Source organism: Oncorhynchus clarkii, chromosome 4 (genome assembly GCF_045791955.1).
Source record: "Oncorhynchus clarkii lewisi isolate Uvic-CL-2024 chromosome 4, UVic_Ocla_1.0, whole genome shotgun sequence".
NCBI lineage: Eukaryota > Metazoa > Chordata > Actinopteri > Salmoniformes > Salmonidae > Oncorhynchus > Oncorhynchus clarkii.
The window spans coordinates 75,077,217-75,095,609 of record NC_092150.1 but is presented as its reverse complement, the minus strand read 5'-3'; the positions used below and the strand labels follow the sequence as shown (position 1 = coordinate 75,095,609).

The window sequence follows — 18,393 nt, the reverse complement described above, 5'->3', positions numbered from 1 at the left end:
TCTCAAATTGGACTGACCATCTATTAGATACAAATTTGAGTTTGAACCATGTTTTGAGGCTATACAGTGTTTACATTTACATGATTTACAAACATTGGAGTAAAACAAGCTTATATTTTGGTCTCTAATGGAGTGTGACAGCTGAACTAATCTCATGAGGCATTTATTTATAAGTCATATTCCTCAAGAATCAATGGCTATATAGCATAACATTAATTTATCGGTCAAAAAATGGATGCAGCAATAGAGGAATCTATCTTTAAGGCTGTGGTTTTCTGAGGGAAGGCACAAACCTTCAGGACAAGGCTCTGATCTCAACAGTTTTAAGGGTGTGCAATTTATATGCTCATGGCTAGAAGGGATCCAGCTTTTGTCAAATTAATTCAAAAGTATAATTTGTTTGTATTCCTAACCTGCTATGCAAAGTCAAATCTGACCTTAATTTTACAAAAGTTTCTAGCCATGACCAATTTATACATTCTACATATTCCCCAGTAAGAAGGGTCTCCTGGTTCCCACCTTGTAGTGGTGTAAAGTACTTAAGAAAAATAATTGAGAGTAGTACTTAAGTCGTTTTTTGGGGGTATCTGTACTTTACTTTACAATTTATATTTTTAACAACTTTCACTTTTAATTAAAAGTTTTGTACTTTTTATTCCATACATGTTCCCTGACACCCAAACTATATTTGAGCAATTACGTTTACTTTTGACACTTACGTATATTTAAAACCAAATTATTTGAGACTTTTACTCAATTAGGATTTTACTGAGTGACTTTCACTTTTACTTGAGCAATTTTCTATTAAGGTATCTTTACTTTTACAAGTATGACAATTGGATACTTTTCCCACCACTGTATCCTAAAATTTGTCAGAAAGGGAAAAACGCCTCACTCTTAAAAGTATGTTGTGTTTTGTTATATCCAAATTCTCACAGTCAACCCTGTCACATGTGCAGCTTTTTTTCTCTCCAAAAAAACCCCAGGTTGACTGTGAGAATTTGGATATAACAAAACACAACATACTTTTAAGAGTGTGACGTTTTTTTTTCTGACAAATTGTAGGATACAGCTTAGAAAAATAATTAAGCCCTAACTTCCCCAAAGACTCCACCCTTGGAATCATGCAAATACGGGATACGTCCCATCCATAAAGACAGATAGAGGACTCATCTTTATACATCTGTGCCATTATAGCATCTGTGACAACATACTTTTAAATGGCAGAAGCATTGTGGAACCCCTCAATGGCGCTGCCTATGCTAAAACTGCCTTTTTTTTACTAGGCAAGTCAGTTAAGAAAAAAATCTTATTTTCAATGACAGCCTAGGAACAGTGGGTTAACTGCCTTGTTCATGGGTAGAACAACAGCTTTTTACCTTGTCAGCTCGGGGATTCGATCTTGCTAGTCCAACACTCTAACCACTAGGCTACCTGCCATTCCTTTAGGCTGCTAGAGTCCTCTATCATTCTCTATGGTCCCACCTGCTGTGATTCATCTTCGAGTCTGCGTGCGCAATTGACTGTGGATCCCATCCCTCCATCCCGGTGCAACTCTCGGCCAGTCCCGCTATTCCCCGGAAGAGGGAGACAGGCTACGCGGGAACAGAACGCCAACAGTCTGTTTGTCCCCCTCTCCCAGGCCATGGCAGCCTTCTCTCTCCATATACTACTTTTCTCTCCCTCCTCTCTCTCTCTGTTGCGCTGCACCATAGGACTAGCGCACTATCCTCACTATGGCATCCACCGCAGCACGGACTCTCTTACTGCTTTTCGTTACCTTCTGTGCATCGATTCAAGGTAACATCACCCATTTTATTTTTTTGGTCAGAACAGATGCATGCATGGTTTCAAATTTTTCTCACTTAGTGAAGTGGTACTTTATTGATAGATTTTATGGCTGGGATTGGTGGAGTTGGACTATAGCCCAATCAATAATCAATTGGTTATTTGATTACCCCCTCATTATAGTATATCCAGTTCCCAATTATTTTTGTTGATTTGTTTTATATCATAGACTACGTCAAGACACCAATAGCTTCTTATTAAGCTGCTACCACATGGTACATAAATTATAATGACCACATTGCATTGCAGGAAAAAGTGAATTCAATTGTGATGTTCTTTCTTTTGGATTACTTTGATGAAAACACACGCTATGGTTCTGTGTGTGTGTGTGTGTGTGTGTGTGTGTGTGTGTGTGTGTGTGTGTGTGTGTGTGAGAGAGAGAGAGAGATAATAATCTTAACAAATCTTCTGGTTTGTGTTTCATAAACAAATTATGCAAAAGATTAGGGAAAATATGTTATTTTGGGCACTTATTCTGAAAACAAAAATGCGTAACAGTTTGCAGATGGGGAAAAACATACCAGTCGAAAGTGAACAATAATGATGAATTTGGACCTTGAAACTGTCTTTCATCGTTTCTGGTCTGGAAGGAAAATGTGATGTTGTCTTGTGAGCGCAGCAGTCATGGAATATGTTCTTACCTCATAGGCACACACAGAAGTAGCTTTGCTCTATAATAAAAATAAGATGACAAATATTCGATCATGATTCAAATCAATCACAACCAACCGAAAATATGAAGAAAAAAAGGTTTTGATCTCTAAAGGGATGCTACCGTGCCAAAGCGGGGATCCAACTTGGCACCGGTAGCAGCTCCATGATGGCCCGGCTTTCAACTCTGACAATACCACAGAGAGGGGGGGGGGGGGGGGGGGGGGTGGTTGACTTTCTCACAAAGTTTCTGTCAATTTTGCCTCTGCTGCATCTAGGTGTCACTAGCATCCACTTATTATCGCGTCCACTGGTCTTGTTGCGCGCTGTGAAACCCAGCTTCTATGCGTTAGAGCTTAAGCTCCCAAACACCCCTCTCACTGCCGCTGAGTTTAAAGCAGAACAGGTGTTGCTCAGGTTCTTTTGTTACGAGGAGATAGGAGAATAGGTCAACACACAGTTCTTAAATTCACTGTGGATATCTACTCCGATTTCAGAGCACTCTCATCGGAGTGTGACAGATTGAAGAATAACTGATGATTTTACGAACAATCAACACCCTTTGAATAGGATCGGTGTCAGTAAACGTTGGCCAAAAAAACGTTATTAAATTGTTACCAGCAGCACATTTACAGTCACTAGATAACAGGAAAACAGCCTAACCAGCTCTGCTAGGGTGAGTAAAATTATCAGAGTGAGGTGTTCTCTCATTTGTGTCTAGCAAGCTAGCCAACGTTAGCTAGTTAGCTCAGGTGCTTGACTGCCGTTGAGGCCAGAACGCTTGGATCAACACTCCTCCTCGGCCAGAGCGTCCAGTGTGGCTCTGAACGCAAGGGGTGCGAAATGCTCTGAATTTATGAACGGACAATCTGAGCTCTGAATTGATGAACACCCAGAGAGCACTCTGAGGGCATTCTGGCACTCCAGAGTGAATTTACGAACACACCCATAGTATTAGGAATTAGAATACTAATACTAATATTTTTGAAGGATCTATATGGTTGTACTGCTGACTAACTGGAATGATGAACATCAGGATGGACAGAGGCGTATCCATCTGAAGAGACCTAACTTCCCTTGAGCACACCTCCTAACAATCACTCTAGTCATTAGAAGGGCTATTCAATTTGACAGATAAGTGGAAAATATGCTAACAATATGTGAGACAAATGTTAAGCAAAATCATTTAGCAGACTGAAAGATTATCCAGCATTTTGAACTTTCAGACAGGAAGTTCCCCCTGGGCAGGTTGGGGGGGACAGATGCAGGTTACAGTTTACTGCTTCACTGGGTTCTCATCATCATATTAGCCCAGTGAAGTGTAAAATGGAGATAGCACCTTTAAGAGGCAGACAGAGACTGCAATGATCCACCGACAGCACAGATGTTTTAGACACTCCTACAGAGCAGGGTTTGTGAAATCGATTTGGAGCCACACTCACACTTGCTGTGAGAGGACCTGCTTCCCACCAGAGGAAAGAAAAGGTCTGAGTGAAGAAAATACAAAAGGCTTGAGTTTTGGAGAAGAGCATCTGGCTAATCTCTGTTGAGCTGACTTAGCTGCCAGCCTGCCACGTTATAATAACCCTCTCTTCTCCCTTGCCATTTTCCCCCTATCTCCTCTCTCCATCTCTACATATCTTTTCATATCTTTCCATCACTCTTTAAATTCTTCTCTCTGTCTCACTTTCTTATTTCCAATTCCCATCTTTACACCTCTCTCTCTCTCTCTCTCTCTCTCTCTCTCTCAGACAGTTCATGCTCAGTGATTGTTTGTTATGGCTTTGTTCTTTTCTTGGCCACTGCTTCTCCAAATAAATAAATGACATAAAATCAACAACCTCCATCAAAACATGCAACTAGTTATCTAATGAAAAGGTATTTATATCAATCATTACACAAAGGCCCAATAAATACTAACTACAGCTATCAATATACCCTAACCTGGTTAACAGTCTTTTATACACTATATATACAAAAGCATGTGGACACCCGTTCAAATTAGTGGAGTTGGCTATTTCAGCCACAGGTGTATCAAATCTAGTACACAGTCATTCAGCCTCCAAAGACAAACAGTGACTTTCAACATGGCAACATAATAGGATATCACCTTTCCAACAAGTCAGTCCATAAAATGTCTGCCCTGGTAGAGCTGCCCCGGTCAACTGTAAGCAGTTATTGTGAAGTAGAAACGTCTAGGAGCAACAACGGAAGTGGTAGGCCACACAAGCTCACAGACCATCTGACAGTCAGATGAACAAATCTGGTTTTGGTGGATGCCAGGAGAATGCTACCTTCGCCAATGCATAAACTGTAAAGTTTGGTGGAGGAGGAATAATGGTCTGGGACGGTTTTTCACAGTTCGGGTTAGGCCCCTTAGTTCCAGTGAAGGGAAATGTTAACACTACAGCATATAATGAAATTCTAGACTTCCTGTTTCAGCATGACAATGCCCCCATGCACAAAGCGATGTCCATGGTTTGTCGAGATCGATTAGGATTGATTAGGCTGTCGGTATCGGCGTTTTGGTCCTCCATTAATCAGACTAATTCTCTTGACTGGAAGAAATTCCCCACAGCAATGTTCCAACATGTAGTGGAAAGCCTTCCCAGAAGCAGCAATGTTCCAACATCTAGTGGAAAGCCTTCCCAGAAGCAGCAATGTTCCAACATCTAGTGGAAAGCCTTCCCAGAAGAGGCTGTTATAGCAGCAATGTTCCAACATCTAGTGGAAAGCCTTCCTAGAAGAGTGGAGGCTGTTATAGCAGTAATGTACCAACATCTAGTGGAAAGCCTTCCCAGAAGAGTGGAGGCTGTTATAGCAGTAATGTACCAACATCTAGTGGAAAGCCTTCCCAGAAGACTGTTATAGCAGCAATGTACCAACATCTAGTGGAAAGCCTTCCTAGAAGAGTGGAGGCTGTTATAGCAGTAATGTACCAACATCTAGTGGAAAGCCTTCCCAGAAGAGTGGAGGCTGTTATAGCAGTAATGTACCAACATCTAGTGGAAAGCCTTCCCAGAAGAGTGGAGGCTGTTATAGCAGTAATGTACCAACATCTAGTGGAAAGCCTTCCCAGAAGAGTGGAGGCTGTTATAGCAGTAATGTACCAACATCTAGTGGAAAGCCTTCCCAGAAGAGTGGAGGCTGTTATAGCAGTAATGTACCAACATCTAGTGGAAAGCCTTCCCAGAAGACTGTTATAGCAGCAATGTACCAACATCTAGTGGAAAGCCTTCCTAGAAGAGTGGAGGCTGTTATAGCAGTAATGTACCAACATCTAGTGGAAAGCCTTCCCAGAAGACTGTTATAGCAGTAATGTACCAACATCTAGTGGAAAGCCTTCCCAGAAGACTGTTATAGCAGCAATTTTTTTTTTTTTTTTTTTTTTTTTTTTCTACCTTTATTTTACTAGGCAAGTCAGTTAAGAACAAATTCTTATTTTCAATGACGGCCTAGGAACAGCGGGTTAACTGCCTGTTCAGGGGCAGAACGACAGATTTGTACCTTGTCAGCTCGGGGATTTGAACTTGCAACCTTCCGGTTACTAGTCCAACGCTCTAACCACTAGGCTACCCTGCCGCCCCAATGTACCAACATCTGGTGGAAAGCCTTCCCAGAAGAGTGGAGGCTGTTGGATGCTGTTATGGCAGCAAAGGGGAGACCAACTCCATATTAATGAATGAGATGTTCTACTAGCAGGTGATTTTAGAATGAGATGTTCTACTAGGAGGTGATTTTAGAATGAGATGTTCTACTAGCAGGTGATTTTGGAATGAGATGTTCTACTAGCAGGTGTCCACTTACTTCTGGTCATGTAGTGTATGTCTGGACCATGTGTTGATACTATAATTATAGTACGCACCATAAAAGGTGAGTCAACATATTATCACAGCATGGGCTGTATTCTTTCTTCCTAAAGTGATTTGACCAAAGCTGACCAATGCAGAAAGAATGTCACTCAAGAGCATGAATATCCAGAAACAAAAGGCATATTTGACCTTTTTCCATTTGAACTGAGAGCTGAACTACATTCCTCTATGGGCCCCGCTACCTCTCCTTTGTCCTTGCCCTCAATCTCTTACTTGGTCCATTCTTGCAAACAGCAACTCAGAGGTTACCTCTTTTATGCATGAATAAGGACTGATTGGTGATTGAACAGGTGCGCAAAGACAGTTTGCACACATGCAGAAGAGGTTCACATTAATGGGAGTCATTTATATTAGATGTGTCCAAATGTTGAACATTGTGTTTGTCATGACTGTTTTGCAAAACTGTGCTTAGCATTTGCATTGTGTGTGAAAGCAGTGAGAAATTACTTACTGTTTTGCAAAAAATAATGCTGTTGTGCTCATTAGGTTCTGATGGAGATCATGGACCCCAGTTTCATTAAAAGTATCTTGGAAAAACTGTAATACATAGAGCACTTAGTAAAAGCACAAAAGCCTACAATCCCCAAAAGCCTACAATCCCCAGAAGCCTACAATCCCCAAAAGTCTACAATCCCCAAAAGCCTACAATCCCCAAAAGCCTACAATCCCCAAAAGTCTACAATCCCCAAAAGCCTACAATCCCCAAAAGCCTACAATCCCCAAAAGCCTACAATCCCCAAAAGTCTATAATCCCCAAAAGTCTACAATCCCCAAAAGCCTACAATCCCCAAAAGCCTACAATCCCCAAAAGTCTACAATCCCCAAAAGTCTACAATCCCCAAAAGTCTACAAAAGTCTACCATCCCCAAAAGTCTACAATCCCCAAAAGCCTACAATCCCCAAAAGTCTACAATCCCCAAAAGTCTACAATCCCCAAAAGCCTACAATCCCCAAAAGTCTACAATCACCAAAAGTCTACAATCCCCAAAAGCCTACAATCCCCAAAAGCCTACAATCCCCAAAAGTCTACAATCCCCAAAAATCTACAATCCCCAAAAGCCTACAATCCCCAAAAGTCTACAATCCCCAAAAGTCTACAATCCCCAAAAGCCTACAATCCCCAAAAGCCTACAATCCCCAAAAGCCTACAATCCCCAAAAGTCTACAATCCCCAAAAGCCTACAATCCCCAAAAGTCTACAATCACCAAAAGTCTACAATCCCCAAAAGCCTACAATCCCCAAAAGCCTACAATCCCCAAAAGTCTACAATCCCCAAAAATCTACAATCCCCAAAAGCCTACAATCCCCAAAAGTCTACAATCCCCAAAAGTCTACAATCCCCAAAAGCCTACAATCCCCAAAAGCCTACAATCCCCAAAAGCCTACAATCCCCAAAAGCCTACAATCCCCAAAAGTCTACAATCCCCAAAAGCCTACAATCCCCAAAAGCCTACAATCCCCAAAAGCCTACAATCCCCAAAAGCCTACAATCCCCAAAAGCCTACAATCCCCAAAAGCCTACAATCCCCAAAAGTCTACAATCCCCAAAAGCCTACAATCCCCAAAAGCCTACAATCCCCAAAAGTCTACAATCCCCAAAAGCCTACAATCCCCAAAAGCCTACAATCCCCAAAAGTCTACAATCCCCAAAAGCCTACAATCCCCAAAAGCCTACAATCCCCAAAAGTCTACAATCCCCAAAAGTCTACAATCCCCAAAAGTCTACAAAAGTCTACCATCCCCAAAAGTCTACAATCCCCAAAAGCCTACAATCCCCAAAAGTCTACAATCCCCAAAAGTCTACAATCCCCAAAAGCCTACAATCCCCAAAAGTCTACAATCCCCAAAAGTCTACAATCCCCAAAAGCCTACAATCCCCAAAAGCCTACAATCCCCAAAAGCCTACAATCCCCAAAAGTCTACAATCCCCAAAAATCTACAATCCCCAAAAGCCTACAATCCCCAAAAGTCTACAATCCGAAAAAACCTACAATCCCCCAAAGCCTACAATCCCCAAAAGTCTACAATCCCCAAAAATCTACAATCCCCCAAAGCCTACAATCCCCAAAAGCCTACAATCCCTAAAAGAGAGAGAGAGAGAGAGGCAGAATATTTTCCAGCGTGTCATGTGCGAGTGTGTAGAGAGAGTGTGTTTGTAGATAGTGTGTGTATAGAGAGAGTGTGTGTAGAGAGAGTATAGAGTGTGTGTGTAGAGAGAGTGTTTATAGTGTGTGTAGAGAGAGTGTGTATAGAGTGTGTAGAGAGAGTGTGTGGAGAGTGTGTTTATAGTGTGTGTAGAGAGAGTGTGTGTGGAGAGAGTGTGTGTAGAGAGAGTGTGTGTGTAGAGTGTAGGTAGAGAGTGTGTGTAGGTAGAGAGTTTGTGTAGAGAGAGTGTGTGTGTAGAGAGAGTGTTTATAGTGTGTGTAGAGAGAGTGTGTACAAAAGCGTGTGTATTGAGTGTGTAGAGAGAGTGTGTGTAGGGAGAGTGTAGAGAGTGTGTATGTATAGAAAGAGTGTGTCAGTATAGAGAGTGTGTAGAAAGTGTGTTAGTGTAGGAAGAGCGTGTATATAGATTGTGTGTGGTGTGAGAGTGTGTAAAGTGAGAGTGTGTGTGTAGAGAGTGTGTTTATAGTGTGTGTAGAGAGTGTGTTGGTTGAGAGAGTGTGTGTGTAGAGAGAGTGTGTGTGGAGAGAGAGTGTGGAGAGAGAATATGTGTATCGAGTGTGTGTAGAGAGAGTGTATGTGTAGCGTGTGTTTATAGTGTGTGTAGATAGAGTGTAGAGAGAGTGTGTGTGTGTAGAGAGAGTGTGTGTATCAAGTGTGTGTAGATAGTGTGTGTGTGTAGAGAGTGTGGGTAGAGAGAGTGTGTGTATAGAGAGTGTGTGTAGAGAGAGTCTGTAGAGAGAGTGTGTGTAGAGAGTGTGTTTATAGTGTATGTAGATAGAGTGTGTGTGTAGAGAGAGTGCATGTGTAGAGAGTGTGTGTGCAGAGAGAGTGTGCAGAGAGAGTGTGTGTATCGAGTGTGTGTAGAGAGTGTGTGTGTAGAGAGTGTGTTTATTGAGTGTGTGTGTGTGTAGAGAGTGTGTGTATTGAGTGTGTGTGTGTGTGTGTGTGTGTGTGTTTAGAGTGTGTATAGAGAGTGTGTGTGGAGAGAGTGTGTGTAGAGAGAGTGTGTGTAGCGGGAGTGTGTGTGGAGAGAGTGTGTTTGTAGAGAGAGTGTGTGTATCGAGTGTGTGCAAAGAGTGTGTGTAGAGAGAGTGTGTGTGTGTAGAGAGAGTGTGTGTAGAGAGAGTGTAGAGAGAGTGTGTGCAAAGAGAGTGTGTGTGTGTAGAGAGAGTGTGTAGAAAGTGTGTGTGTGTGTAGAGAGAGTGTGTAGAGAGAGTGTGTGTAGAGAGTGTGTTTATAGAGAGTGTGTGTAGAGAATGTGTGTGTGTGTGTGTAGAGAGAGTGTGTATAGAGAGTGTGTTTATAGAGAGTGTGTGTAGAGAATGTGTGTGGAGAGAGTGTGTGTAGAGAGAGAGTGTGTGTAGCGGGAGTGTGTGTGGAGAGAGTGTGTAGAAAGTGTGTTTGTAGAGAGAGTGTGTGTATCGAGTGTGTGCAAAGAGTGTGTGTAGAGAGAGTGTGTAGAGAGATTGTGTAGAGATTGTGTGTGTGTAGAGAGAGTGTGTGTAGAGAGAGTGTAGAGAGAGTGTGTGTAGAGAGTGTGTGCAAAGAGAGTGTGTGTGTGTAGAGAGAGTGTGTAGAAAGTGTGTGTGTGTGTGTAGAGAGAGTGTGTAGAGAGAGTGTGTTTATAGAGAGTGTGTGTCGAGAGTGTGTTTACACAGAGTGTGTGTAGAGAATGTGTGTGTGTGTAGAGAGAGTGTGTGTAGAGGGAGTGTGTGTGGAGAGAGTGTGTATAAAGTGTGTTTGTAGAGAGAGTGTTTGTAGAGAGAGTGTGTGTAGAGAGAGTGTGTGCAAAGAGAGTGTATGTAGAGAGTGTGTGTAGAGAGAGTGTGTAGAGAGAGTGTGTAGAGAGTGTGTGTGTGTAGAGAGAGTGTGTAGAGAGAGTGTGTGTAGAGAGAGTATGTGTAGAGAGTGTGTGTATCGAGTGTGTGCAAAGAGAGTGTGTGTGTGTAGGGAGAGTGTGTGTAGAGAGTGTGTTTATAGAGAGTGTGTGTAGAGAGTGTGTGTGGAGAGAGTATGTAGAAAGTGTGTTTGAGAGTGTGTGTGTGTAGAGAGAGTGTGTGTAGAGATTGTGTGTAGAGAGTGTGTTTATAGTGAGAGTGTGTATAGAGTGTGTTTATAGAGAGAGTGTGTAGACAGTGTGTTTATAGAGAGTGTGTGTAGAGAGTGTGTTTATAGAGAATGTGTGTAGAGAGTGTGTTTATAGAGAATGTGTGTAGAGAGAGTGTGTGTAGAGAGAGTGCGTGTGTAGAGAGAGTGCTGGTGTAGAGAGAGAGTGTGTGAAGAGAATGTGTTTATAGAGAGTGTGTGTAGAGAGAGTGTGTGTGTAGTGAGAGTGTTGGTGTAGAGAGAATGTGTAGAGAGTGTGTTTATAGAGAGTGTGTGTAGAGAGTGTGTTTATAGAGAGTGTGTGTAGAGAGTGTGTGTGTGTGTGTGTGGAGAGAGTGTGTAGAGGGAGTGTGTAGAAAGTGTGTTTGTAAAGAGAGTGTGTGTATCGAGTCTGTGCAAAGAGTGTGTGTGTAGAGAGAGTGTGTGTGTGTAGAGCGAGAGTGTGTAGAGAGAGTGTGTGTATCGAGTGTGTGCAAAGAGAGTGTGTTTGTGTAGAGAGAGTGTGTGTAGAGAGAGTGTGTAGAGAGAGTGTGTGTAGAGAGAGTGTGTGTGTAGAGAGAGTGTGTGTGTAGAGAGAGTTTGTGTAGAGAGAGTATGTGTATCGAGTGTGTCTAGAGAGAGTGCTTGTGTAGAGAGAGTGTGTAGAGAGTGTGTGTGTAGAGAGTGTGTGCATCAAGTGTGTGTAGAGAGAGTGTGTGTGTAGAGAGTGTGCGTAGAGAGAGTGTGTGTGTGCGTAGAGAGAGTGTGTGTGTGAGTAGAGAGAGTGTGTGTGTAGAGAGAGTGTGTGTATCGAGTGTGTGAAGAGAGTGTGTGTATCGAGTGTGTGTAGAGAGTGTGTGTGTGTACTGAATGTGTGTTTTGAGTGTGTGTAGAGAGAGTGTGTGTGTAGAGAGTGTGTGTATCGAGAGTGTGTTTATCGAGTGTATGTAGAAAGAGTGTGTAGAGAGAGTGTGTAGAGAGTGTGTGTGTGTAGAGAGTGTGTGTATCGAGTGTGTGTAGAGAGAGTGTGTGCATCAAGTGTGTGTAGAGAGTGTGTGTAGAGAGTGTGTGTAGAGAGTGTGTGTGTGTAGAGAGTGTGTGTGTGTAGAGAGTGTGTGTAGAGAGTGTGTGTGTGTAGAGAGTGTGTGTATCGAGTGTGTGTAAAGAGTGTGTGTGTATCGAGTGTGTGTAGAGAGAGTGTGTGTGTAGAGAGAGTGTGTGTGTATCGAGTGTGTGAAGAGAGAGTGTGTAGAGAGTGTGTGTGTGTACAGAGTGTGTGTTTTAATGTGTGTGTGTGTGTAGAGAGAGTGTGTGTATCGAGTGTGTGTAGAGAGTGTGTGAGTGTAGAGAGTGTGGGTAGAGAGAGTGTGTGTGTTTAGAGAGTGTATAGAGAGTGTGTTTATGGAGAGTGTGTGTAGAGAGAGTGTGTGTAGACAGAGTGTGTGTGTAGAGAGAGTGTGTTTATAGAGAGTGTGTGTAGAGAGAGTGTGTGTGTAGAGAGTGTGTTTATAGTGTGTGTAGATATAGTGTGTGTAGAGAGAGTGCGTGTGAAGAGACTGTGTGTGTAGACAGAGTGTGTGTTTAGAGAGTGTATGTGTATATGGAGAGTGTGTGTAGACAGCGTGTGTGAGGAGAGAGTGTGTGTAGAGAGAGTGTGTAGAGAGAGTGTGTAGAGAGTGTGTGTGTAGGGAGTGTGTGTATAGAGATTGTGAAGAGAGTGTGTGTAGAGATTGTGTGTAGAGAGTGTGTTTATAGTGAGAGTGTGTATAGAGATTGTGTAGAGAGTGTGTTTATAGAGAGAGTGTGTAGAGTGTGTGAAGAGAGAGTGTGTTTGTAGAGAGAGTGTGTGTGTAGAGAGAGTGTTTTTTTAGAGAGAGTGTGTGTATAGAGAGTGTTTATATTGTGTCAGTGTAGAGAGAGTGTGTCAGTATATAGAGAGTGTGTGAGAGTGTGTGTCAGTGTAGAGAGAGTGTGTGTAGAGAGGGTGTCAGTGTAGAGAGTGTGTCAGTGTAGAGAGTGTGTCAATGTAGAGAGTGTGTCAATGTAGAGAGTGTGTCAGTGTAGAGAGTGTGTCAGTGTAGAGTGTGTCAGTGTAGAGAGTGTGTCAGTGTAGAGAGAGTGTGTCAGTGTAGAGAGAGTGTGTGTAGAGAGGGTGTCAGTGTAGAGAGTGTGTCAGTGTAGAGAGTGTGTCAGTGTAGAGAGTGTGTCAGTGTAGAGAGAGTGTGTGTAGAGAGTGTGTCAGTGTAGAGAGAGTGTGTGAGAGTGTGTGTCAGTGTAGAGAGAGTGTGTGTAGAGAGGGTGTCAGTGTAGAGAGTGTCAGTGTAGAGAGTGTGTCAGTGTAGAGAGTGTGTCAGTGTAGAGAGTGTGTCAGTGTAGAGAGTGTGTCAGTGTAGAGAGTGTGTCAGTGTAGAGAGAGTGTGTGAGAGTGTGTGTCAGTGTAGAGAGAGTGTGTGTAGAGAGTGTGTCAGTGTAGAGAGTGTGTCAGTGTAGAGAGTGTGTCAATGCAGAGAGTGTGTCAGTGTAGAGAGTGTGTCAGTGTAGAGAGTGTGTCAGTGTAGAGAGAGTGTGTGAGAGTGTGTGTCAGTGTAGAGAGAGTGTCAGTGTAGAGAGTGTGTCAATGTAGAGAGTGTGTCAGTGTAGAGAGTGTGTCGGTGTAGAGAGTGTGTCAGTGTAGAGAGTGTGTCAATGTAGAGAGAGTGTGTCAGTGTAGAGTGTGTCAGTGTAGAGAGAGTGTGTGTAGAGAGGGTGTCAGTGTAGAGAGAGTGTGTGAGAGTGTGTGTCAGTGTAGAGAGAGTGTGTGTAGAGAGGGTGTCAGTGTAGAGAGAGTGTCAGTGTAGAGAGTGTGTCAGTGTAGAGAGTGTGTCAATGTAGAGAGTGTGTCAGTGTAGAGAGTGTGTCAGTGTGTGTAGAGTGTGTCAGTGTAGAGAGTGTGTCAGTGTAGAGAGTGTGTCAGTGTAGAGAGTGTGTCAGTGTAGAGAGAGTGTGTCAGTGTAGAGTGTGTCAGTGTAGAGAGAGTGTGTGTAGAGAGGGTGTCAGTGTAGAGAGTGTGTGTGTGTAGAGAGTGTGTCAGTGTAGAGAGTGTGTCAGTGTAGAGAGAGTGTGTGTAGAGAGTGTGTCAGTGTAGAGAGAGTGTGTGAGAGTGTGTGTCAGTGTAGAGAGAGTGTGTGTAGAGAGTGTGTCAGTGTAGAGTGTGTCAGTGTAGAGAGTGTGTCAGTGTAGAGAGAGTGTGTCAGTGTAGAGAGAGTGTCAGTGTAGAGAGAGTGTGTCATTGTAGAGAGAGTGTGTCAGTGTAGAGAGAGTGTGTGTAGAGGGGGTGTCAGTGTAGAGTGTGTGTCAGTGTAGAGAGAGTGTGTGTAGAGAGGGTGTCAGTGTAGAGACAGTGTCAGTGTAGAGAGTGTGTCAATGTAGAGAGTGTGTCAGTGTAGAGAGTGTGTCAGTGTGGACAGTGTGTCAGTGTAGAGAGTGTGTCAGTGTAGAGAGTGTGTCAGTGTAGAGAGTGTGTCAATATAGAGAGTGTGTCAGTGTAGAGAGTGTGTCAGTGTAGAGAGTGTGTCAGTGTAGTGAGTGTGTCAATGTAGAGAGTGTGTCAGTGTAGAGAGTGTGTCAGTGTAGAGAGTGTGTCGGTGTAGAGAGTGTGTCGGTGTAGAGAGTGTGTCGGTGTAGAGAGAGTGTGTCGGTGTAGAGAGAGTGTGTCAGTGTAGAGAGTGTGTCGGTGTAGAGAGTGTGTCAGTGTAGAGAGAGTGTGTCAGTGTAGAGAGTGTGTCAGTATAGAGAGAGTGTGTCAGTGTAGAGAGAGTGTGTCAGTTTAGAGAGAGTGTGTCAGTGTGGAGAGAGTGTGTCGGTGTAGAGAGAGTCTGTCAGTGTAGAGAGTGTGTCGGTGTAGAGAGAGTGTGTCAGTGTAGAGAGAGTGTGTCAGTGTAGAGAGTGTGTCAGTTTAGAGAGAGTGTGTCAGTGTAGAGAGAGTGTGTCAGTGTAGAGAGAGTGTGTCCGTGTAGAGAGAGTGTGTCCGTGTAGAGAGAGTGTGTCAGTGTAGAGAGAGTGTGTCCGTGTAGAGAGAGTGTGTCGCTGTAGAGAGAGTGTGTCAGTGTAGAGAGTGTGTCGGTGTAGAGAGTGTGTCAGTGTAGAGAGAGTGTGTCAGTGTAGAGAGTGTGTCAGTGTAGAGAGAGTGTGTCAGTGTAGAGAGAGTGTGTCAGTGTGGGGAGAATGTGTCAGTTTAGAGAGAGTGTGTCAGTGTAGAGAGAGTGTCAGTGTAGAGAGTGTGTCGGTGTAGAGAGTGTGTCAGTGTAGAGATAGTGTGTCAGTGTAGAGAGAGTGCGTGTAGAGTGTGCCAGTGGAGAGAGAGTGTGTCAGTGTAGAGAGTGTGTCGGTGTAGAGAGTGTGTCAGTGTAGAGAGAGTGTGTCAGTGTAGAGAGAGTGTGTCTGTGTAGAGAGTGTGTCGGTTTAGAGAGTGTGTCAGTTTAGAGAGATTGTGTCAGTGTAGATAGTGTGTCGGTGTAGAGAGAGTGTGTCAGTGTAGGGAGAGTGTCAGTGTAGAGAGTGTGTCGGTGTAGAGAGTGTGTCAGTGTAGAGAGAGTGTGTCAGTGTAGAGAGAGTGTGTCAGTGTAGAGAGAGTGTCAGTGTAGAGAGTGTGTCAGTTTAGAGAGTGTGTCAGTGTAGAGAGTGTGTTGGTGTAGAGAGAGTGTGTCAGTGTGGAGTTAGTGTGTCAGTGTAGAGAGTGTGTCAGTGTAGAGAGTGTGTTGGTGTAGAGAGAGTGTGTCAGTGTGGAGTTAGTGTGTCAGTGTAGAGAGTGTGTTAGTGTAGAGAGAGTGTGTCAGTGTAGAGAGTGTGTTAGTGTAGAGAGAGTGTGTCAGTGTAGAGAGAGTGTGTCAGTGTAGAGAGTGTGTTAGTGTAGAGAGAGTGTGTGTAGAGAGAGTGTGTCAGTGTAGAGAGAGTGTGTCAGTGTAGAGAGAGTGTCAGTGTAGAGAGTGTGTCGGTGTAGAGAGTGTGTCAGTGTAGAGTTAGTGTGTCAGTGTAGAGAGAGTCTGTCAGTGTAGAGAGAGTGTGTCAGTGTAGAGAGTGTGTCAGTGTAGAGAGTGTCAGTGTAGAGAGTGTGTCGGTGTAGAGAGTGTGTCGGAGTAGAGAGTGTGTCGGTGTAGAGAGTGTGTCAGTGTAGAGAGAGTGTCAGTGTAGAGATTGTGTCGGTGCAGAGAGTATGTCAGTGTAGAGAGAGTGTGTCAGTTTCGAGAGAGTGTGTCAGTTTCGAGAGAGTGTCAGTTTAGAGAGAGTGTGTCAGTGTAGAGAGAGTGTCAGTGTAGAGAGGGTGTGTCAGTGTAGAGAGAGTATGTCAGTGTAGAGAGAGTGTGTCAGTGAGAGAGTGTGTCGGTGTATAGAGTGTGTCAGTGTAGAGAGAGTGTGTCAGTGTAGAGAGTGTGTCGGTGTAGAGAGTGTGTCAGTATATAGAGAGTGTGTCAGTGTAGAGGGAGTGTGTCAGTGTAGAGAGTTTGTTGGTGTAGAGAGTGTGTCAGTGTAGAGAGAGTGTGTCTGTGTAGAGAGGGTGTGTCAGTGTAGAGAGAGTGTGTGTAGAGAGTGTGTCAGTGTAGAGAGAGTTTCAGTGTAGAGAGAGTGTCAGTGTAGAAACTGTGTCAGTGTAGAGAGTGTGTCGGTGTAGAGAGGGTTTCGGTGTAGAGAGTGTGTCGGTGTAGAGAGTGTGTCGGTGTAGAGAGTGTGTCGGTGTAGAGAGTGTATCGGTGTAGAGAGAGTGTGTCGGTGTAGAGAGAGTGTGTCAGTGTAGAGAGAGTGTGTCAGTTTAGAGAGAGTGTGTCAGTGTGGAGAGAGTGTGTCGGTGTAGAGAGAGTCTGTCAGTGTAGAGAGTGTGTCGGTGTAGAGAGTGTGTCAGTGTAGAGAGAGTGTGTCAGTGTAGAGAGTGTGTCAGTGTAGAGAGAGTGTGTCAGTGTAGAGAGAGTGTGTTAGTGTAGAGAGAGTGTGTCCGTGTAGAGAGAGTGTGTCCGTGTAGAGAGAGTGTGTCAGTGTAGAGAGAGTGTGTCCGTGTAGAGAGAGTGTGTCGTTGTAGAGAGAGTGTGTCAGTGTAGAGAGTGTGTCGGTGTAGAGAGTGTGTCAGTGTAGAGAGAGTGTGTCAGTGTAGAGTGTGTGTCAGTGTAGAGAGAGTGTGTCAGTGTAGAGAGAGTGTGTCAGTTTAGAGAGAGTGTGTCAGTGTGGAGAGAGTGTGTCGGTGTAGAGAGAGTCTGTCAGTGTAGAGAGTGTGTCGGTGTAGAGAGTGTGTCAGTGTAGAGAGAGTGTGTCAGTGTAGAGAGTGTGTCAGTGTAGAGAGAGTGTGTCAGTGTAGAGAGAGTGTGTTAGTGTAGAGAGAGTGTGTCCGTGTAGAGAGAGTGTGTCCGTGTAGAGAGAGTGTGTCAGTGTAGAGAGAGTGTGTCCGTGTAGAGAGAGTGTGTCGTTGTAGAGAGAGTGTGTCAGTGTAGAGAGTGTGTCGGTGTAGAGAGTGTGTCAGTGTAGAGAGAGTGTGTCAGTGTAGAGTGTGTGTCAGTGTAGAGAGAGTGTGTCAGTGTAGAGAGAGTGTGTCAGTGTTGAGAGAATGTGTCAGTTTAGAGAGAGTGTGTCAGTGTAGAGAGAGTGTCAGTGTAGAGATAGTGTGTCAGTGTAGAGAGAGTGCGTGTAGAGTGTGTCAGTGGAGAGAGAGTGTGTCAGTGTAGAGAGTGTGTCGGTGTAGAGAGAGTCTGTCAGTGTAGAGAGTGTGTCGGTGTAGAGAGAGTGTGTCAGTGTAGAGAGAGTGTGTCAGTGTAGAGAGTGTGTCAGTTTAGAGAGAGTGTGTCAGTGTAGAGAGAGTGTGTCAGTGTAGAGAGAGTGTGTCCGTGTAGAGAGAGTGTGTCAGTGTAGAGAGAGTGTGTCAGTGTAGAGAGAGTGTGTCAGTGTAGAGAGAGTGTGTCAGTGTTGAGAGAATGTGTCAGTTTAGAGAGAGTGTGTCAGTGTAGAGAGAGTGTGTCAGTGTAGAGAGAGTGTGTCAGTGTTGAGAGAGTGTGTCAGTGTAGAGAGAGTGTCAGTGTAGAGAGTGTGTCGGTGTAGAGAGTGTGTCAGTGTAGAGATAGTGTGTCAGTGTAGAGAGAGTGCGTGTAGAGTGTGTCAGTGGAGAGAGAGTGTGTCAGTGTAGAGAGTGTGTCGGTGTAGAGAGTGTGTCAGTGTAGAGAGAGTGTGTCAGTGTAGAGAGAGTGTGTCTGTGTAGAGAGTGTGTCGGTTTAGAGAGTGTGTCAGTGTAGAGACATTGTGTCAGTGTAGATAGTGTGTCGGTGTAGAGAGAGTGTGTCAGTGTAGGGAGAGTGTCAGTGTAGAGAGTGTGTCGGTGTAGAGAGTGTGTCAGTGTGGAGAGAGTGTGTCAGTGTAGAGAGAGTGTCAGTGTAGAGAGAGTGTCAGTGTAGAGAGTGTGTCAGTTTAGAGAGTGTGTCAATGTAGAGAGTGTGTTGGTGTAGAGAGAGTGTGTCAGTGTGGAGTTAGTGTGTCAGTGTAGAGAGTGAGTCAGTGTAGAGAGAGTGTGTCATTGTAGAGAGAGTGTGTCAGTGTAGAGAGTGTGTTAGTGTAGAGAGAGTGTGTCAGTGTAGAGAGAGTGTGTCAGTGTAGAGAGTGTGTTAGTGTAGAGAGAGTGTGTGTAGAGAGAGTGTGTCAGTGTAGAGAGAGTGTGTCAGTGTAGAGAGAGTGTCAGTGTAGAGAGTGTGTCGGTGTAGAGAGTGTGTCAGTGTAGAGTTAGTGTGTCAGTGTAGAGAGAGTGTGTCAGTGTAGAGAGAG

The 18,393-nt window shown here is 44.1% G+C and overlaps 1 protein-coding gene across 1 annotated transcript in view; it reads left to right on the top strand.

The window, feature by feature from the left end:
* Nucleotides 1-1,664: 1,664 nt before the first annotated feature.
* LOC139407282 (fibronectin type III domain containing 1) overlaps nucleotides 1,665-18,393 on the top strand; it is a 113,442-nt gene continuing 96,713 nt past the window's right edge. Inside the window, exon 1 of the mRNA XM_071150924.1 lies at nucleotides 1,665-1,800. Within this exon, the coding sequence (XP_071007025.1) occupies nucleotides 1,737-1,800 (64 nt within the window). The 5' untranslated portion in view covers nucleotides 1,665-1,736. The remainder of the gene's footprint in view (nucleotides 1,801-18,393) is intronic.